The sequence below is a fragment of the Pecten maximus genome, chromosome 3, assembly GCF_902652985.1.
Source record: "Pecten maximus chromosome 3, xPecMax1.1, whole genome shotgun sequence".
Classification (NCBI taxonomy): domain Eukaryota; kingdom Metazoa; phylum Mollusca; class Bivalvia; order Pectinida; family Pectinidae; genus Pecten; species Pecten maximus.
This window is the reverse complement of record NC_047017.1, coordinates 10,544,467-10,568,123: the sequence shown is the minus strand read 5'-3', so window position 1 is coordinate 10,568,123 and position 23,657 is coordinate 10,544,467. Positions and strand designations below refer to the sequence as shown.

The 23,657-nt window shown below is 37.5% G+C and overlaps 1 protein-coding gene and 1 long non-coding RNA gene across 2 annotated transcripts; both read right to left on the bottom strand.

Moving 5' to 3' along the window:
- Positions 1–838: 838 nt before the first annotated feature.
- On the bottom strand, positions 839–13,926 carry LOC117323167 (gamma-butyrobetaine dioxygenase-like). Its single transcript, XM_033878209.1, is given in 14 exon segments — positions 839–3,221; positions 4,799–4,903; positions 5,846–5,914; positions 6,179–6,232; positions 6,924–7,016; positions 7,018–7,126; positions 7,453–7,577; positions 8,035–8,079; positions 8,372–8,447; positions 10,544–10,605; positions 11,012–11,130; positions 11,385–11,512; positions 11,957–12,069; positions 13,847–13,926. Coding segments are annotated over 14 exon segments (1,209 nt in total). The 5' UTR covers positions 13,850–13,926; the 3' UTR covers positions 839–3,113.
- A 2,526-nt stretch (positions 13,927–16,452) lies between these two features.
- Positions 16,453–19,079, bottom strand: LOC117323168. Its single transcript, XR_004531668.1, has 3 exons — positions 18,996–19,079; positions 16,982–17,158; positions 16,453–16,535 (listed from the first exon to the last, which is right to left on the bottom strand). It is a non-coding gene; the product is annotated as an uncharacterized LOC117323168 (long non-coding RNA).
- Between the last annotated feature and the right edge of the window lie 4,578 nt (positions 19,080–23,657).

The following is a 23,657-nucleotide window of genomic DNA, read 5'->3' as shown; positions in this document are numbered from 1 at the left end:
TATATATATCCTCCTGTAACCCCAGATTGACTTCATCCTTAGTCCGACTATCACTGTGAAGTAAGAGACTATATATATCCTTCTATAACCCCAGATTGACTTCATCCTTAGTCTGACTATCATTGTGAAGTAAGAGACTATATATATCCTTCTGTAACCCCAGATTGACTTCATCCTTAGTCTGACTATCATTGTGAAGTAAGAGACTATATATATCCTTCTGTAACCCCAGATTGACTTCATCCTTAGTCTATCACTGTGAAGTAAAGGACCATATACCGTATATCCTTCTGTAACCCCAGATTCATGTTTCATCAACTTAGCAGCCAATACTGACTTGTCATCTTCCAATATAAAGATATTCAGTGTTAGCCACCAAGATGCCTCTGGAATCACTTATAATGGTGAGAATATGAATTAAATCTCTTGAAGGGGTCATTTGGTATGAAACAAGAGGCCCAGAGGGCCTGTATCGCTCACTTTGATATTTCAGTAATAATGACAAAATAAACTTATTGAAGTTATACCAGATATTTCAAATATTTTCCTTCTTTTGAACTGAATCTGCCAATAATACAAACTTTGATCTCTTTTGCCCAGTAATGTTCCAGACCAAATTTCATCAAAATCCATTCAGGCGTTCAGGACTAGTAGGGATTTGAAGGAAATGTTGATGGATGCCGGAGGGATGCTGTGCCATGGCATAACTTTAAAATTAATTTTGAATTTCTCATTTTGACCTTACTTGAGATGTACAAATATCTTACTCTTGTTTTTTAAAACCCAAGATACAGTAAAGATATTTGACAGTATTGGTGTCATGAATGAGAAACAACAAGACATTTTTTGATATTTTATTTTTCCAACATCAGGTCATATATTATGCAGTTTTAGTGCATGGCAGGCAATGGCATATAAAAGGTAGCTCTACAGATATAAAATGTATACATGGTAAGATACAGTCATATACAGCTGTGCTGTTGTAAAATACAAACATAACAATAAAGTCATTATAAAATACATAATGCATAATACTTTATATTGTAAACAAGTTTTATTAAAAACATGAACAGTCCTTTAACTTTGTGTTGGTTTTGGGCGACTAAATTTAGCAGGACATGATATATATGTCTTCATTATTACAAATAAACTTTATTATCACCTACTCCGGTGTTGCAGCTAGGGCATCTTCTACCTGCCCTTCCTCTCTCAAAAGTTTGAATATTAAAAGTTCTCAATTTTAAAATGTTCAAACTTCGAAAAAGAAATTTTCACATCTTTTTCATTCAATCACATAAGTAATCATCCATACCAAAATTATATATTAAAAAAATATTCACACATCGTCTGGATGACTCCATATGATTTAACCAGGACAGAATAAAATGATTGTGTTTTTGTTTTTTTGGGTTGTTTTTTTTTGTGAAAATAGGTCAAGGTCATTTATATGAGGACACTTTATGACAATCTATCCTAGGTACCTGTTGGTGAAATATCTTACCTCGGGGTCTTCTGGAACTTAAGCAGAATATTATTCAAGTTTTTAACATATTTGACCCCTGTGACGTTTGAAGTAGGTCAAGGTCATTCATTTAAGGAAACTTTATTTAACTCTATCCCTGGTACCTCCTGGACAAATATCAGTACCCAGATGTTTATATTTTTCTAGAAGTTAAAAGTTGAAGGACCGAGACATGGACTATAGATCCTTCCCCATACCATAAGATCACTAGTACTCTGTGCCATGTGAGCTAAAAGTCACCTTGGTCTACATTTGTCAACTGTCTGATTCCATCACAGAAAAGTGAGTGTACAGTCAATTTGTCTGTGCTGGCTTCCATTCAAGTATGGCTAGCGGACTGGGTCTTCTCCCAATCCTTATGTGGTATTAATATCACCACTTAAAGCTCCCAATCCTTATGTGGTATTAATATCACCACTTGAAACTCTCAGTCCTTATGTGGTATTAATATCACCACTTAAAGCTCCCAATCCTTATGTGGTATTAATATAACCACTTAAAGCTCCCAATCCTTATGTGGTATTAATATAACCACTTAAAGCTTCCAGTCCTTATGTGGTATTAATATCACCACTTAAAGCTCCCTATCCTTATGTGGTATTAATATAACCACTTAAAGCTCCCAATCCTTATGTGGTATTAATATAACCACTTAAAGCTTCCAGTCCTTATGTGGTATTAATATCACCACTTAAAGCTCCCAATCCTTATGTGGTAGTAATATAACCACTTAAATCTCCCAATCCTTATGTGGTATTAATATCACCACTTAAATCTTCCAATCCTTATGTGGTATTAATATCACCACTTCAATCTCCCAATCCTTACGTGGTATTAATATAACCACTTAAAACTCCCAATCCTTATGTGGTATTTATATCACCACTTAAATCTCCCAATCCTTATGTGGTATTAATATCACCACTTAAATCTCCCAATCCTTATGTGGTATTAAAAGCACCACTCTCCATGTTTTTGTTTACAGATATACAACTTTATTTAGCTAAACTTCTGAATCCCCTATTGGTCGATCTTAATTAAATTTCCACCAAATCTGCTCAGTTACATCAACAATTCATAAGTAAAGTAAGTAATAATTATCTAATGATAGTCATCTGTCTATCAAATGCCATGTAGTTCTCTTCCAATTCATTGTGGCTTTTCATGTTTAACTTGTCTTTAATTTTTGTCCAATAGACAAACGTTGACTCTGTATAGTCGTACATGATGTTGTGAATTTACTCAATTCTTTTATTTGCTGTAACAGCAGCAACCAGTACGCTTGATCAAACTTGGTTGCCAGTCCACAATTTTTTTAAACAAACCAGTTTGAGCATGTGAGCACAGCATAATTTCCACGGCTCATTCACATATAGAGAATTAGAGTTCGATTCCATGTAAATATCTTACGATTATTAAAATATCTCCCATATAATATATCTCTTTCAATTTGTTTATACTAGTAAGGAATTATATAGGCTTTGTCTATTGTAATTCTATATGTATATAAGATCAGTTATTCTATAAAATACATGTTTCCCACAATGCCCATGTCATCCTCTAAAAGCAGTTACTACGTCAGCAGTGCTACTTAGAACCAGCATTGATTGCCAACATGCTTCACCTCTTCATCGTCTCCATGGAGATGGGCTAGAACAGCTAGCTTGGATTTGTACTCATCAATGTTGAGGTAACAACCCTGCAATATAGAAAATAATATTCTAAATAAACTAGGAATTTGCAGTCCTGCTTGTTAGATCAACATAAATTTCGTGTTCTTTTTAGTTTACTGTAACCCCCAGTTTGTGTTCCTTGTCGTCCACCATAACCCCCAGTTTGTGTTCCTAGTTGTCCACCATAACCCCCAGTTTGTGTTCCTTGTCGTCCACCATAACTCCCAGTTTATGTCCCTTGTTGTCCACCATAACCCCCAGTTTATGTTCCTTGTCGTCCACCATAACCCCCAGTTTGTGTTCCTTGTCGTCCACCATAACCCCCAGTTTGTGTTCCTTGTCGTCCACCATAACTCCCAGTTTATGTCCCTTGTCGTCCACCATAACCCCCAGTTTGTGTTCCTTGTCGTCCACCATAACCCCCAGTTTATGTTCCTTGTCGTCCACCATAACCCCCAGTTAATGTTCCTTGTCGTCCACCATAACTCCCAGTTTATGTCCCTTGTCGTCCACCATAACCCACAGTTTGTGTTCCTTGTCGTCCACCATAACCCCCAGTTTATGTTCCTTGTCGTCCACCATAACCCCCAGTTTATGTTCCTTGTCTTCCACCATAACCCCCAGTTTGTGTTCCTTGTCGTCCACCATAACCCCCAGTTTGTGTTCCTTGTCGTCCACCATAACCCCCAGTTTGTGTTCCTTGTCGTCCACCATAACTCCCAGTTTATGTCCCTTGTCGTCCACCATAACCCACAGTTTGTGTTCCTTGTCGTCCACCATAACCCCCAGTTTGTGTTCCTTGTCGTCCACCATAACCCCCAGTTTATGTTCCTAGTTGTCCACCATAACCCATAGTTTATGTTCCTTGTCGTCCACCATAACCCCCAGTTTATGTCCCTAGTTGTCCACCATAACCCCCAGTTTGTGTTCCTTGTCGTCCACCATAACCCCCAGTTTGTGTTCCTTGTCGTCCACCATAACCCCCCGTTTGTGTTCCTTGTCGTCAACCATAACCCACAGTTTGTGTTCCTTGTCGTCCACCATAACTCCCAGTTTATGTTCCTTGTCGTCCACCATAACCCACAGTTTATGTTCCTAGTTGTCCACCATAACCCCCAGTTTGTGTTCCTTGTCGTCCACCATAACCCCCAGTTTGTGTTCCTTGTCGTCCACCATAACCCCCAGTTTGTGTTCCTTGTTGTCCACCATAACCCACAGTTTGTGTTCCTTGTTGTCCACCATAACCCACAGTTTGTGTTCCTTGTCGTCCACCATAACCCACAGTTTATGTTCCTTTTCGTCCACCATAACCCAAAGTTTGTGTTCCGTGTCGTCCACCATAACCCACAGTTTGTGTTCCTTGTCGTCCACCATAACCCCCAGTTTGTGTTCCTTGTCGTCCACCATAACCCCCAGTTTATGTTCCTAGTTGTCCACCATAACCCCCAGTTTAAGTTCCTTGTCGTCCGCCATAACCCCCAGTTTGTGTTCCTAGTTGTCCACCATAACCCCCAGTTTATGTTCCTTGTCGTCCGCCATAACCCTTTTTACTTTTTAAAATGTTTTTATCAAATCTATTACCTTATTTAGCTTTAATACTTACTTGTAGTTTGCGTACCCCGCCATTAAGTTCAAACGATTTCCTGGCATGTAGGATTGTCCTGTTGTTGAAGGACAGTATCTCTCCAGGCACAAGTCGCAGCTCTATCTGAAAACGGGAAGATATATATAGTTTTATCCTGCAACTGCCACCGCATTGTCGGAATACACCCACCGTATATATTTTTGCTGTATACGGCAGTGACGGAAAACAGCTGTATTTTGGAATCTTAGCACGTGTGTCAGTTCGACTGACCTACTTCAAAGTGAAACTACGTTTAAAAGGCGAACATACTTCTGTCATTTTTGACACCCTTTCACTTCAAAATGATTATTTTTGATGATTATTTTTATGACTGTTGCAGGATAAATAGAATACATGGTCTGTGTCTTAAAATATAAGCTGTATTTTTGGCTCGGGACAGAGCCAAGGCTCGCCACTTTTGTCTTTCTTTACCCTCGCCAAAATACAGCTTATATTTTAAGACACTGACCATGTATTCTCTATATATATTATCTGAAAATGGGAAGATATTATAGTTATACATTAACTAGCGATGTGTTCCCCTGGAAACGACATAATAGACATTTAAACCTGAAATAGTCTGGCAGCTTGGTGTGAATGTTGGTGATTGGAAAAACACCATACCATGGCAATAGCTAACTATATCTGTTTTGGATCAGGTAAGGTAACGAGCTCTGGGATCTGGGCACCCTACACAAGGATCTTTATTTCTACTTTTCCATTCTTTCCTCTCTTCCTCTTAATCATTTGATAACAATGAGAACTTTCTTATGAAGTCTAAAAAGGATCTAAGAGGAACTTCTGAGAAATGTCTTAAACAAGTATCAACAGTTAAAATCTAAGATAGATGCCTGTCGGCCATTTTGGTATCCCGATCTGACTCAATATCAATTGAGCACGGTTATACACCAAGGGGAACCTTCTCATCAAGTATGAGAAATATCCCTCCGTTTTGTTTTCACAAGCCAATGGGCAGAATGGGTAGAATTAACCACATCATGATGATGATGGGCTATAAATACTTACAAAATTCTTGTCATTTTTAATGGCCTGAGAAAACTTGTGGTACGCTCTGTAGTATGGCTGCACATCACTCTGATAACCAAAATGACACAAAGGTTTATTTCATTTTTTCAAGATAAAAACTAAAATCTCTGGAAGGCCAATTGTTTAAACTTTATAACTTTCATTCTAGCATGCTTCTGTTCCAATATAATAACCCCAGGCCTCTTATTTACTTGTTAAAGAAGTTGACATTGAGCAGACTGATGTTGAAACACAGTTAAGCACACTTGAGCTTAAAGTTAATAATGCCAAAGTAATAAAACAAATACAGCAAAAATTTGTTATTATACTTACGTAGTCAACATTGAGCGGTCCCTCAAACTGTGGTGACCAAATCACATTAACAATCTAAAACCAAAAATAAATGTAATGTTTAATGAAGAAAACTGGCACAACGGTACTATGTACTATGTACTATGTACAAATCTTTTTTACATACATATTTCGTAACTGTGATCAAAACAATTCAATTGTTATCAATTTAAAAGCAAGTCTCAGGACTGAATAATAATAGTATAATCACTCAATAAACAATCCTTGATATTAACCTTTTCACTTGTGGGACTTTTGAAAGTTTTAACAAACAAATAATTATCCCAGAAAGTATGACCAAGCAAATACTTATCCCAGAAAGTATGACCAAGTAAAACTTATCCCAGAAAGTATGACCAAGTAAAACTTATCCCAGAAAGTATGACCAAGTAAATACATAACAAACTCTACTCAAAATTTTATTACAAATGTCACTTGATGTGGGTAAAATCACTGGATATAAACCTCGCCCCTGTGATTAATGAATACGAACCTCGCCCCTGTGATTAAGGTTGATGTGGGTAGAATCACTGATTACGAACCTCACCCCTGTGATTAATGAATACGAACCTCGCCCCTATGATTAAGGTTAATGTGGGTAGAATCACTGAATACGAACCTCTCCCCTGTGATTAAGGTTGATATTGGTAGAATGATTAATTAATACGAACCTCACCCCTGTGATTAATTAATACGAACCTCGCCCCTGTGATTAATTAATACGAACCTCGCCCCTGTGATTAAGGTTGATGTGGGGTCGTTGATATTTCATCTTAACAGGTTCTGAGCGAGCAAAGTGGATTTTCTGAAATGTGGCAGGGGACTTTAGTGAGAATGTCAAAGTCAGCAGGATGTTGTCGTCTGAAGCGTTCAGCCACCGCTGAAACATTCAGCATGTAATTCTCACCCCCGATTACACAGTCGTCGAACCTGCAATCGTCCAGAAATACACATTTCAAATGTTCAATGTATCTATAACTTTGATACAATAAATTAGGACCACAGTTTCTATACAACTATTTTACATTTAGTATGAAAAATGTCTATACAGTGGAACCTAAAGGCCATCTCAAAGTAGGGATGGGACTTTTTACAGAATAGTATATTTGTTAGCATTTTATTAAAGTAAACTGCTTATATCTGCATACCAAGCACAGGTTCTCACGGAAAACAAGGCATGTGCTCCAAATTATCACCACGCTAAGGTATCTTCTCGAAAAGGGGAGATAACTCTATAAATATGAAAATATACCAACCTTATACAGTGCAGGAACTGTAGGCCAGGTGGGGATTCGTAGTACACAAGGTCCATGTGGTAATCTAACTTCACTGATGTGTACGCCACATTGATGGGATTAGGGGTGCTCTCAACACCAAATAACTGATAAAGAAACAGATACAGATTCAGACTAGACATGTATCCGACTTAAGTAACATGTACACCACATTGATGGGGGGGGGGGGGGGGGGGGGGGGGGGGGGGGGGGGAGAGGTGCTCTCAACACCAAATAACTGATAAAGAAATACATTGTATACAAAATTGTCATTGTCTATCTTGTTTTAAAGGAGAACTTGGCCATTGTGTAGAAAAATACAGCCTCAACTAGCTTCCTCAGCAGATATTATCTTAGACTGACAACCAATTTTCTATCATAATAAATGGTATCAACCATATTAAGTGCTCCACGAAGAGTTCAGACAAGGTTTTTGTTATGGTGCTATAATCATAACAAAAAAATTTCATAAAATTGATAATGGTTATGAAAACTATGTACCTTTCCATAAGATCTTTCCAAAAAAATTTCATGAAATTGATAATGGTTAAGAAAACTACGTACCTTTCCATAGATGGTAGTCTGGACTGGAGCTACCCTCTCCACCAGCTGTGGACAGACAATGGTACAATTAAAGTCAACATAGTTAAAAAATTAATCGAAGACCCTATTGGCGAGGCCATGACCAATTTTTTTTCCTGAGGCTCCCTCGAGCTCACCCAAGACTCATTATTTGTGTGCAGTAGTAGTATTTTGTAGTAGGTTTAAAAAAGTAGGAAAAGAGGCCATTTTCCTTGAATGAGTCAACAGGTATTACACACTGCATATTGAAACCCAGTGAAATTAACTACCCGGTAGTATCAAATCCTCCGGTATCAATAATTTTGATTTTCGTGTTTACCTCCATCAATGTCGTCATCTCGGTTGGAGCACCTTTAACCAGACACATCCCATCTTGGTTGATATGTTGTAACCACCTTCAACAGAAAACTCACAGCTAACAAACAGTTCAAGTGACTCTGTACTGGACAAACTAGAAATACAGAAAAGTCACAGCCTACAAACAGTTCAAGTGACTCTGTACTGGACAAACTAAAAATACAGAAAAGTCACAGCTAACAAACAGTTCAAGTGACTCTGTACTGGACAAACTAAAAATACAGAAAAGTCACAGCTAACAAACAGTTCAAGTAACTTTGTACTGGACAAACTAAAAATACAAAAAAGTCACAGCTAACAAACAGTTCAAGTGACTTTGTACTGGACAAACTAAAAATACAGAAAAGTCACAGCTAACAAACAGTTCAAGTGACTTTGTACTGGACAAACTAAAAATACAAAAAAGTCACAGCCTACAAACAGTTCAAGTGACTTTGTACTGGACAAACTAGAAATACAGAAAAGTCACAGCTAACAAACAGTTCAAGTGACTCTGTACTGGACAAACTAATAATACAGAAAAGTCACAGCCTACAAACAGTTCAAGTGACTCTGTACTGGACAAACTAGAAATAGAGAAAAGTCACAGCTAACAAACAGTTCAAGTGACTCTGTACTGGACAAACTAGAAATACAGAAAAGTCACAGCTAACAAACAGTTCAAGTGACTCTGTACTGGACAAACTAGAAATACAGAAAAGTCACAGCTAACAAACAGTTCAAGTGACTCTGTACTGGACAAACTAGAAATACAGAAAAGTCACAGCTAACAAACAGTTCAAGTGACTCTGTACTGGACAAACTAGAAATACAGACAAAGGCCATCTAGTCCCAAAGTCTCATATTAAAAGCTGTTCGAATTAGAATATTGATATATGAAAGAGGACCTTAACTTTTTCATCAGATCCTAGTGATGAACTTGAACATAGTGTGGACTCGCAATTATACCCATCTGACAGGATTGTCCCTAAAAGCTTGATTAATGGAGAACTTTGGTCAAAATGTTACAACAGCACAGTTTCCAGGTTAGAAGACTTCACATCCTTTCAACCATTTAACCCAATTTTTCAAATGATGGATGTCGCACTATGAGAAGGTGAGCTAAGTATATGTGGTGGTAAGCACTCGTAAACCCACATTTATGTACCTAAAGTATATATAGTAATGATAGTATATATAGTACCAATGGTATATATAGTACCTATAGTATATATAGTACCTATGTACCTACAGTATATATAGTACCTATAGTATATATAGTATTTATGTAGCTATTGTTCGGTCACTCCTGCGGTATAAAACATCATCAATATAGACCTGTAGAACTCTCTGTCACAACATCAAGTTGTGTCCAAACCCCACGACGAGGACGTGGTTCTACTCGGGGTTCACATGTGGGTTTACGCGTGTTTACCATCAGTAATATGTTTTACTTGATTGGTTCAAACCCGAACCTGGATAATGCAATAGATTAGCTAGATGCTTATTCCCCCCCTTCCCCTCTCAAAAAAACAATTACCTAAGACACGAGAAGAAAACACATCCCGTAAATTACATAGGTTTTTTGGAATGATACTGGTACTTTCTGAGAAATAGAGCTAATTCCAAGTCACTGGACAATAAGACCTGATGATATTTCACAAATGATGGGTGTGTTGAGATATCCACTATGAAATGTACAAGGAATGGGTCGGTGCTGGTTGATAAATATTGTTAAATACGATCTCTGTCACTCAGCTGAGAGAACAAGCTTTCTTGGTTCTGTAGGTAGAGCAGTGGATCATTGCACCATTGACCCAGTTCGATTCCTGATGTGGGGCAGTCGGCAGGAATGTGTTTTTCCCTGATCTTTCACAGTGGTCATGTTTCATGACCCCAGATCTTGTCAACGCCACATTCACCAAAAGATTTATAAAGACCATCAAATAACTCATTGCCCATTTTATAACAATGCCTAAGCTTCCTAAAATTACAGAGAATTATAAGATAAAAATATAGCAATTAAGAAACTTGTTTACTTAATCATTTATCATAATGCTGAGAGAGATAAGGTGTGATTGTAACATGTAATAATATAGGAGTAAAATATCAAATTGTGAAAAAATTACTAAATGATCCACCAGAAAAAACATACCTGAGGAGTCCTTTGTCTCCACTGATCACCTCCTCATAGCTAATACTGGGCAATCTGTTGGCCTACAATGGAATAACGAATCTCTGTGACTACATACAAACTAACAATGGTGGACTAGTTATACCAGGTATACACAGACAATGGTGGACTAGATATACCAGGTATACACAGACAATGGTGGACTAGATATACCAGGTATACACAGACAATGGTGGACTAGATATACCAGGTATACACAGACAATGGTGGACTAGATATACCAGGTATACACAGACAATGGTGGACTAGATATACCAGGTATACACACTGACCTCTTTTATATCAATATTAAGGAAAAGACATGCGATGATTCAAAAGGCCCCATGGTGTGCTTTCCTTACAAACTGAGCCATCTTATACCAATGATACATCTTGACAGTGACTGCTGTAAATGACTGACATAATAATCACAGTGAATATTTAACTAACCTGGTCTCGAGACACTGGTTCCTTGTGTCCATGGTAACTATGTTTTTTTAGGAAGTCCAATTTTACGTGGCCTTCATGCTGACTGTCTGCCCACTTAAGATGTAACTCTGTTCCATATTCTGAATACAAAGACAAAATATGTTACAATTGAGCAGTTTCCAACATTTACACAAATTACAATCTTGCCAAGTTTTGTTATACCTATTTGAAGATATTGCTACCCATAGTTACATATAAAACCCCAATAGATCATACATGTACCTTTTCATCTGATGTATGTCTAGAAGTCTTAATCCAATCCTGTGAAAAGACCAAGAAGCTGTTTTACAATAATGACCAGTCTCATGTTTCTCTGAGGAAAATGACAACCTACCGTTGATGGAAGCTGTTTCTATATTGGTGTCAGGGTTGATGTGACATGATTCTAACAGCCGCTGACCAGAGTGAGGCTGAACACAGTCTGAACACTGACAGTTATACCGCAACCATACTGCATGGAACCTGCAATATTAACATGTGTAATTTGCTACATATGAAAAAAATTGTCAATAATGAAAATTTGGACATGCGTTTTTAAGACGACTGCTTTGTATTTAAAATAACTACAATGTAGTTGCATATAGATGTGTGTAGTCCAATATGATACGCATTTGTAAATTATCTTACAATATGTGCTCCTTCATTAATTAACAGAAATAATTAAAGCTCAACCCTTTAATCAGAACCAAAATGTAGGTCACAGTTTCATTCTTCTGATAGATGACACATCATCTTCTCAAGGTGTATACAGACACAAGCCTTGAACACCAGTGTCAAAAAGTAAAGCAGATCTGCTCCTGACAGATTTTTTGTTTTGCCTATAGTCAACCTATTTTTGGAACATGACACACCATTAAAATATTTCATATTTGTCAAGTTGATTAAGTATTTACATTTGTCATGTACCTTAATTCCCTCCTGTCCAACCCCTGTAAGACAACCTCTTGTCCATCATTACAGAGAGATATTGCTGGTTGTAAACTGGCTGATTCTTCTGTTGAAGATCCAACAGATGGGTGCTACAGGAAAGTAAATACAAATCATCAAAAGAATATCAGTAAATAAAGTCAAGTCCAGAATGTTTGTACTGCTCACAAGGATTTAGTTTTGGACAAGATGAACTAGAAGTTTACACCCAATGGAGACTTATATGAAATTAATGAAGGATCACTCTACACGAAGGGAGATTAGGTGAACGGTGATTATGAAAGCCACCATCATGAGGAGGTGAGATAATAAGATGAAGGGAGATTATGAAAGCCATCATCATCAGTAGGTGAGATAATAAGATGGAGGGAGATTATGAAAGCCACCATCATCGGGAGGTGAGATAATAAGATGAAGGGAGATTATAAAAGCCACCATTATAAGGAGGTGAGATAATAAGATGAAGGGAGATTATGAAAGCCACCATCATCAGATGAGATAATAAGATGAAGAGAGATTATGAAAGCCACCATCATCAGATGAGATAATAAGATGAAGGGAGATTAGGAAAGCCACCATCATCAGGAGGCGAGATAATAAGATGAAGGGAGATTATGAAAGCCACCATTATCAGGAGGTGAGATAATAAGATGAAGGGAGATTATGAAAGCCACCCTCATCAGTAGGTGAGATAATAAGATGGAGGGCGATTATGAAAGCCACCATCATCAGGTGGTGAGATAATCAGATGAAGGGAGATTATGAAAGCCATCATCATCAGGAGGCGAGATAATAAGATGAAGGGAGATTATGAAAGCCACCATCATCAGATGAGATAATAAGATGAAGGGAGATTATGAAAGCCACCATCATCAGTTGAGATAATAAGATGAAGGGAGATTATGAAAGCCACCATCATCAGAAGGTGAGATAATAAGATGAAGGGAGATTATGAAAGCCACCATCATCAGGAGGTGAGATGATAAGATGAAGGGAGGTTATAAAAGCCACCATCATCAGGAGAAAAGATAGTAAGATGAAGGGAGATTATGAAAGCCACCATCATCAGATGAGATAATAAGATGAAGGGAGATTAGGAAAGCCACCATCATCAGGAGGCGAGATAATAAGATGAAGGGAGATTATGAAAGCCACCATTATCAGGAGGTGAGATAATAAGATGAAGGGAGATTATGAAAGCCACCGTCATCAGTAGGTGAGATAATAAGATGGAGGGCGATTATGAAAGCCACCATCATCAGGTGGTGAGATAATCAGATGAAGGGAGATTATGAAAGCCATCATCATCAGGAGGCGAGATAATAAGATGAAGGGAGATTATGAAAGCCACCATCATCAGATGAGATAATAAGATGAAGGGAGATTATGAAAGCCACCATCATCAGTTGAGATAATAAGATGAAGGGAGATTATGAAAGCCACCATCATCAGAAGGTGAGATAATAAGATGAAGGGAGATTATGAAAGCCACCATCATCAGGAGGTGAGATGATAAGATGAAGGGAGGTTATAAAAGCCACCATCATCAGGAGAGAAGATAGTAAGATGAAGGGAGATTATGAAAGCCACCATCATCAGGAGGTGAGATAATAAGATGAAGGGAGGTTATAAAAGCCACCATCATAAGGAGGGGAGATAAAAAGATGAAGGGAGATTATGAAAGCCACCATCACCAGGAGGTGAGATATAATAAGATGAAGGGAAATTATGAAAGCCACCATCATCAGATGAGATAATAAGATGAAGAGAGATTATGAAAGCCACCATCATCAGGAGGTGAGATAATAAGATGAAGGGAGATTAGGAAAGCCACCATCATCAGATGGCGAGATAATAAGAATGTCTTACCATTGTTCCAGCATTACGTGTTGTAACATAATCAGGCTTGTTTACTTTCCATCCTTGTAATTTTGAATGTAGAGATAAAGATGCTGAAAAAAACAAGAGATCCCAGAGGGATCTTGGCGCCCACCATTGAATGATCTTTATAGGTTCCATGTCAGATTGATCTTTTCTCTACTTTTCCCTTCTTCTAAGTCTTACTAATCTGTGTAAATTCAGAAACAGCCCTCTAGATCTAGTACTTTTCAAACAAGGGGAACCTATATATAAAATTTAAGATTTAGCGATAATGGCTGTCTGTCGGCCATGTTGTTTTCCGATTGGTCCCAAAATGCAATACCAGGGACCAAGGGGAACCTACATATGGAATTTGAGAAAAATCCCTTCAGTACCTTCTGTACAATAGCGATAACAAACTTCAATTTTCAAAATACAAGATGGCTGCCTGTCAGCCAGGTTGTTTTCTGACTGGTCTCAAAATCCAATATGTATAACTAGACACAGAGGGCAACCTACAAATGAAATTCAGAAAGATCCTTTCAGCAATTTCTGATAAATAGCGATAACAATCTTCAATTGTCAAAATCCAAGATGGCTGCCTGTCGGCCATGTTGTTTTCCGATTGGTCTCAAAATGCAATATGCATAACTAAGCACCAAGGGGAACCTACATATGAAATTTGAGAAAGATCCCTTCAGTACTTTCTCAGAAATAGCGATAACAAACTTCAATTATCAAAATCCAATATGGCTGCCTGTCGGCCATGTTGTTTTCCGATTGGTCTCAAAATGCAATATGCATAACTAGGCACCAAGGGGAGCCTACATATGAAATTTGAGAAAGATCCCTTCAGTACTTTCTCAGAAATAGCGATAACAAACTTCAATTATCAAAATCCAAGATGGCTGCCTGTCGGCCATGTTGTTTTCCGATTGGTCTCAAAATGCAATATGCATAACTAGGCACCAAGGGAAGCCTACATGTGAAATTTGAGAAAGATCCCTTCAGTACTTTCTCAGGAATAGCGATAACAAACTTCAATTATCAAAATCCAAGATGGCTGCCTGTCGGCCATGTTGTTTTCCGATTGGTCTCAAAATTCAAAATGCATAACTAGGCACCAAGGGAAGCCTACATATGAAATTTGAGAAAGATCCCTTCAGTACTTTCTCAGAAATAGCGATAACAAACTTCAATTGCCGAAATCCAAGATGGCTGCCTGTCGGCCATGTTGTTTTCCGATTGGTCTAAAAATTCAATATGCATAACTAGGCACCAAGGGGAACCCACATATGAAATCTGGGAAAGATCCCTTCCGTACTTTCTGAGGATTAGCGATAACAAAAATTGTTTACGGACGGACGGACGGACGGACGGAGGGACGGACGGACGGAGGGACGGACGGACGGACGACGGACCACGGACACATAAGATGAAAGGAGATTATGAAAGCCACCATCAGCAGGAGGTGAGATAATAAGATGAAGGGAGATTATGAAAGCCACCATCATTAGAAGGGGAGATAATAAGATGAAGGGAGATTATGAAAGCCACCATCAGCAGGAGGCGAGATAATAAGATGAAGGGAGATTAGGAAAGCCACCATCATCAGGAGGTGAGATAATAAGATGAAAGGAGATTATGAAAGCCACCATCAGCAGGAGGCGAGATAATAAGATGAAGGGAGATTAGGAAAGCCACCATCATCAGGAGGTGAGATAATAAGATGAAAGGAGATTATGAAAGCCACCATCAGCAGGAGGCGAGATAATAAGATGAAGGGAGATTAGGAAAGCCACCATCATTAGGAGGTGAGATAATAAGATGAAAGGAGATTATGAAAGCCACCATCATCAGATGAGATAATAAGATGAAGGGCTATTATGAAAGCCACCATCATTATCAGATGAGATAATAAGATGAAGGGAGATTATGAAAGCCACCATCGTCAGGAAATGAGGTAATAAGATGAAGGGAGATTATGAAAGCCACCATCGTCAGGAGGTGAGATAATAAGATGAAGGGAGATTAGGAAAGCCACAATCATCAGGAGGCGAGATAATAAGATGAAGGGAGGTTATAAAAGCCACCATCATAAGGAGGGGATATAAAAAGATGAAGGGAGATTATGAAAGCAACCATCATAAGGAGGGGAGATAATAAGATGAAGGGAGATTATGAAAGCAACCATCATCACAAGGTGAGATAATAAGATGAAGGGAGATTATGAAAGCCACCATCATCACAAGGTGAGATAATAAGATGAAGGGAGATTATGAAAGCAACCATCATCACAAGGTGAGATAATAAGATGAAGGGAGATTATGAAAGCAACCATCATCACAAGGTGAGATAATAAGATGAAGGGAGATTATGAAAGCCACCATCATCAAGTGGCGAGATAATAAGATGAAGGGAGATTATGAAAGCCACCATCATCAGATGAGATAATAAGATGAAGAGAGATTATGAAAGCCACCATCATCAGGAGGTGAGATAATAAGATGAAGGGAGATTATGAAAGCCACCGTCATCAGTAGGTGAGATAATAAGATGAAGGGAGATTAGGAAAGCCACCATCATCAGATGGCGAGATAATAAGAATGTCTTACCATTGTTCCAGCATTACGTGTTGTAACATAATCAGGCTTGTTTACTTTCCATCCTTGTAATTTTGAATGTAGAGATAAAGATGCTGAAAAAAAATGTTATTAAAATCAAAGAACGTTACTAGACTTTTTAACAAGAGAATGTTGGAGGGAAATAGAATTAAATGCCAAATTAATAAAAGTTCAGGAATTTGTACACAAATGATAAAGCAATTCTCCTACTTAACTGCAGCTGCTGTTTTCTGCTAAAAACTTTCATTTTGAATATAGCATCCGATCACTATTTATGAGAACATGACAAACTTCATTTTGAATATAGCATCCGATCACTATTTATGAGTACATGACAAACTCCACAAAATATCTTGGTCCATTCAGTTTTCTTCACCATTTTATGACGATGTTATGAAAAGTTGACGCCCGGCAGATGGACAATGGATGGTTGGATGAAAGACAAAACACCATGACAAAAGCTCACTTCATAAGGAGAACAAATAAAAATATTCTTACAGCTAATTAAAACAAATCTTACCTGTGCCCCTGTGAAAGACTCTATACATCATCTTTTGAGTGACCTTTGACCTCCATGGTTCTAGTCTTAGCGATGAACACAAAGTATTAGTAGTAAGGCATCTATTCAGTACTCGAGGACAGCAAGTCTGACCAGCTACAGCCATATGTCTGACACAGGAAACCTTCATAGCAGTACCTGTAAAACAATGTTTATACCAACATTATATTCAGTATCATCTTATCAATATCCTGAGAGTTTATCCCATCAAATTTGAGTCAAAGCACTCATCAAAGATTCTTGTAAATCTCACAGAAGATTTATTCTATGGATGTTAAATTCAATAATTGTTATCTGTCTTATACCGTAACCATGGAAATGGTCCTAAAGAACATTGGATCTCAGCATGCTACTGGCCCAATGTCATTGCTCTGGGTATTTTGGTTAATATGAAGTCATTTGAATATAAGAACACATTTGACCCCTGACCATCAAAGGTCAAGGTTAATCATACCTGCATACTACTGGCAAACCATCATGACCACGATCCTCTTGGTTAATAAGAAGAAGTTCCTTAAACTTATCTGAAATCTGTGGCACAGACTCAATACACTACCTTACTCCCTATACAGTATAGTAAGTAGTAAGTCACATAGACTCTATACACTACCTTACTCCCTATACAGTATAGTAAGTAGTAAGTCCCATAGACTCCATACATTAAGGACAGGGGTCCCATTCCCTAAATACCTGGCATAATCCCAGAATTAAAAACTATAATAGCCATGTCAATCTGTTCGGAATTCATATAGTTACATACAAAATTTTAGACATCACGTAGTAGGGGTTAAGCCTCACAAAAATAATGCTTACTACAGTGACCGTGGCTTTGAAATGCACATCAATTTTGTGTCTATTTTAACCTACTGTAAACACATTTTTTTCATCAAATTTTTTTTATTTATAATATGCAGGTTGGGGAAATCTGCCATTTTCAGCTATATAGCTGACACAGTATTTAAACAACTTTCACAAATATAAACGATGTCGATTTTTTAAATTTTATTCGTGAAAGTTGTTTAAATACTGTCTGGTATGGTGGCAAACCCGATCATTTTGCGGCGCACATGCGACTTTGTGTATTTTACACGTCAACAGGTAAATTGTTTTGAAGTAGCTGAATTAAACTATCGATAGTAGCTATGTTTAGCTAGAGTAGCTGAAATCAGCCATATAGCTGAAAATGGCAGATTTCTCCAACCTGATATGGTCATTAAATTGGTGCCATCTATTATTACCAAAGTATAACAAAGTAATAAATCCTTTGTTCAGTTACGACTTGGTTGATAGGTTGATATGAGACTGTTGTATCATGTATTAGAACTAAACATCTCGTCAGTTACCCACAGTTGATTGCATAACAATACATGTACACTCAACCGATGGGTAGTCAACAACGGCATGTCTTAAATGTATGGCTACAATGTAGATTTGCTGGCTGTACAGGACAACCAGATGTTAATGTCTTCATTCATTTTTTACTCCTCGCTTCTATGATGTACGTGTATACAGTCTTCTTACATCATTTCTGTCCTGTTCTATATTTGCTTTGTCTCAATACTTTTTGCTGTGTGTTTGCTATTTTTTGCCTAACTAATACCTAACTGTTATCTTTGCAAAATTTTGTAATTGTTTCATTGAAAGCAATTTAAATGGTCAACTTTTAGTAACTTTCTAATAAGTGGTTTTTAATAAAAGTCAGATGAAGTGATTATCTAGTCCTAGTTATTGCATTTGACAGTTTAAAAGAGATACTGCAATAAGAAGCCAAATCGACATTTTAAATTTTTATTCAGATCATAAAAAAATAGCATATAATGTTACACTTATTTAGGTCAAAGTAGCATTATCTAGCTCTGCGTGTTACCGGTCGGTGAGTTATAGAACTGCTCGGTAACGTTTCTGCCTTCTTTAACTATCTTTTGTCAACTTGTAATTTAAATGACAGTTATATATAGATCTATATTATACTTACGAACACTGTCCTTTACAACTCCAGTGTCACCAATTAGCACGACTATCCACCCGAGCAATACACACGTTTTGACAGCAAGGGAGGTTACTCTGCGAAGTTAACCAGAACTCTTTTTTTTTTTTTAGAAGTTGGTATTTATAGCTGCCTGCCTGTCTGTCTGGCTGACTAGGAGTGGATATTATTTTTATACCGGATAGATAGCTGTTGTCAGAACAATTCGGACTAACCTGTGTCGAGGCTTATTTTTATAATAAAACCCTTTATATTATAAGATTCCCAAATTACAATTTTAAAGTGAACTTAGTAACATTTGTCTTTACCAAAATAATTTTCACCATAAACAATATATCTTGAGCATGATGAAAATGAATTTAATAGATAAAGAAAAAAACATAATACATACTGCACAGTATAGAGCCGATGTGCACATGAAGCATGATCATCAACTCAACTAGACCACAGGGCATGTAACGTGCCCCTGTAACTAGACTGATATTTTTAGTGGGATCTCTGACTTGGCATCTTAAATATTAGTTGGACTTTTCTTCTTTATTCTCCGAAGGTTATATTGAAGAAATATTGCAGTACTTTTGCTCTACAGCAAAGTTGTGAATATAAACATGCACAGATACGTGCAGAAAGAGGAACCCATCAGTCTCAATGGACCGAGTGAATTAAACCTGAAATTAAGAAAGGTCAATGAAGTCATCCTCGATCCTCTTCTGACATGAATTAAAACTTAAAAAATACCAATACTGCACTTTTAGATGAATATTCAAGACCCCCACCTGCATGACGGTCATTTCAGTCAAAATTAAATATACGCACCAGGGACACAACAATTTTAAGAAGAGCGACAGTGCGGCATGTATTTTAGAGCGACAGTGCGCCATGTGAAGAGCGACTGTGCGCCATGTAAAGAGTAACAGTGCGCCACGTGAAAAGCGACCGTGCGCCAAGTGGAGAGCGACTGTGCGCCATGTAGGGAACGACTGTGCGCCATGTAAAGAGTGACAATGCGCCATGTATTATCAGTATGTTTCTGTTTGCCATAAGTAACCTGGACATAATGCACACATTTATCGTTATATGCTCAAACAGGTCTCTACGACATGAATTCAGATTGGAATGATGTAATTATTCTATTTGTGAATCTTCATTTGTGGAGGAAATAAAGAGAATAATAGAGTTTATCCTTGGGCTTATATCGAGGATTTGTATGAAGAATTTCTTTTTAAAAATCTTGAAAATATAGTGGTCAATGTAATGAATGTTAAAATACCAGTGCATAAACACAGTAACCACAGTATGACATCGGTGTAAGCCTTAAAAGGCTTGTGTGATGTATTATCGCCATGTCATTACAGAATGAGGTTTGTCAAATAGGAGGTTAGCGACTTCGGATTGGTTGTTTCTTCACTAAATAGATATACATGTATATGACTGTGATTCTCATTTAATATGAATGACATCATTTAAGTAAATGTATTGCATTGTGCTATTATTTAATGATATACCATGTAATGTGTTCTTCTATATAAAGATATATGTATATTCTTGATTGATATAATGGTATGATTGTCCATCACTATCTGTACTATTGTATTATTGTATATGTATATGTCTACTCTCCAATGTGTCTTGTATCTACTAGTATCTTTACGTGCCTCTGCCAATGGCTTACATTCACAATTGTCGCTTGTAAGTAGTATTTGATTGGTAAAAGCAGAAACAAACGATAAATTTCACTCTTATAGGATGAATAGTTTTCGATATTTCACTGGTAAGAATGTAATAAAACATCGACTATAATTCCAAGTCCTTCAACATCAGGGACGTCCTTCTCACATTAGTATGGTGGCTCGTTATTAGGGCCAAGTATCAAATCTCGCATTCTCTACCTTAGGTCGAAAACGGGAGAATGCGAAAACGCGACGGCGAGGGAGCGGAAACGCGAGAACGGCGTTCCTGTCTTTCGTGTAGACGTAAGACAGTTGTGGCGTTCATGTTTCTCGTGTAGACGTAAGACGGTTGTGGCGTTCCTGTTTCTCGTGTAGACGTAAGACAGTTGTGGCGTCCCTGTTTCTCGTGTAGACGTAAGACAGTTGTGGCGTCCCTGTTTCTCGTGTAGACGTGTAAGACAGTTGTGGCGTTCCTGTCTCTCGTGTAGACGTAAGACAGTTGTGGCGTTCCTGTCTTTCGTGTAGACATAAGACAGTTGTGGCGTTCCTGTCTTTCGTGTAGACGTGTAAGACAGTTGTGGCGTTCCTGTCTCTCGTGTAGACATAAGACAGTTGTGGCGTTCCTGTCTTTCGTGTAGACGTGTAAGACAGTTGTGGCGTTCCTGTCTCGTGTAGACGTAAGACAGTTGTGGCGTTCCTGTTTCGTGTAAACGTAAGACAGTTGTGGCGTTCCTGTCTCTCGTGTAGACGTTGCCATGCATATAAGATTGTTATTTAGTTTCCTGGCCATATTTATTTCACGGAATTACGTATTTCCCGAGTGTCGGTAATTGAAAAGCCACGCCTACTGTGACCTATGATCAAATACATGTCAATCAAACACTAGATTATCTTCCGGTCTAAAGGTATTCAACAGTGTTGCTTAGCCCCAGGCCCCATCACCAAACTCAGGTGTGACCACCCCCCACTGGTCAGGCCCAGTCCACCACGACACGTGTACAGATAACACCGAAATGTTAGTATTACACAGGAAGAAGGATTAACAATACGATGTCTGACCACATTAATATGTCGTTAAAATCAGTCCACGGTTACCATAAAAGTGACTGTAGCATGTGAAGTAATTAAAATAAGTTGTAACCTCCAAATGATTATAATAATAGTGATAGCTATTTCTTGACCTTTACAATTCTTTTGTTTAAAGTTTAAATCTGTACTTGTTTAAGGAAAATGTATTGATAATATTGTGATAACGTATGTCGATTCCTATTGCTTTTCTCTCTGACAATAAAATATTTAGATGATATGAGTCAAATTTGTTAAAATACATAATTGATTTCCTCTAATTATTCAAAAGGCATACATTCAATAATAGTTGGCTTGTAGATGGTTCCTATGATGGATCTGGACAAAGCTTGCGATAAGAAATGACCATTATATAATACATTAATGGCAGGTTCAGGACGGATCGTTTAATTTCATACTTCAGATCTCACTGTAAGAAATATGTAACACGGAATAAGTAAGAGGAAAAGAGGCGCCATACAAACAGCACAAGTTTCACCCTTGATTCATCCATAAGGACTGGGAAACGGGGAGTCTAATTAGTTAAGTTAAAAATAATAAATTAGTCTCATACACTGAATTGGAATTGAATACATTTTTTTTTTCTGATATACATCTCCGAAATAACCTTCTTGACCGTGTTGACAGTCCGATATCTGCGCGAAACGTTCATCAGTCTCCGATGATTTTAAACGCAAATCCCCTTCTGTCAGCTCCGTTTATAAATACAAAATATGTAATTGTGTTTAATATTAAATCATTTTACAAGTTGATATCTAGTCGTGCTTTCCGTTTACATATTTTGAGTTCATGTTTGTTAGGTGTGAAGAGTGTGACACCTCGGGATCAAACCATATTTTCATGTCACGATCTAAAAGATTATTTTTTACAACATGTGTTGTCATAAAACCACCGTTGTTGAACCCATGTGAACTGTTGGTGTGATAACATATGTATATTTAGGCGATATGGGTACTGTGTTATTTGATGTTTTACGATTAGATAATTTATCTCGTGAAAATATGACGTCGCCGTGTATAACGTCGCTTTTGATTGGAGGATGAGCAGCGTAATTATAAGAGAAAAGAGTCCATCAATAAAGTCGAGAAAAATCATTCACGCAGTCTTAAAAAAAAAAAAAAAAAAAAACAATTACTAGTGGAAATGTCTAAATTATTTCATAAAAGAATTAAAATGAAGGAGATTGTCACATTCTTTTCACATACTTGCACCTTCTTACACCCCACCCTTACCCTTCCCTTATCCACACTTCCACACTAAATAATTATTTTATTGTTAATGTCATCTTGTATATTTTGTATGTGTTATATAATATTGTATGGAAAGGGCTTGATATAAGTTGGAAAACTTGTGCCCAATCCTATTGTATATATTTGATACAATAAAATATGTTTAAACTAAAATCAATAAAGTATTTTTTATAGATTGAATAAAAGGATCAACTTGAATATGTTGTCTATGTGATACAGTTATAACACACACACACAACACCAGAATATACTCTCTAAATAAATCGCTTCCTCCATAAAATAAAACATGTATTCAAGTTCATACTTAATTATCAAAGTCGAAATATAACATGAAACCCAGAAAAAAGGGGGGAAACACATCAATACTTTGTGGAGGGCAAAATGCATAGCTTCCTACGATATTATAGAAGTTGTCTCCCTTACGCCTTAAATAAAGACATAGATATGAGATGTTATTTCTGATGTGTATAATTATATATTATATGAATATGTATGGTGGGTCACCTGCCCGGCTGCGAGCTTTTTTTTCTGTATAATCAGAAGATAGAAGATGAGAACAAATTTAAGGCTTGTATTTGACTGGAGGACGGTACAAGCAGTCACTTTCAAGATGATCTGTTTAACAACTCGGTACTGATAGAACT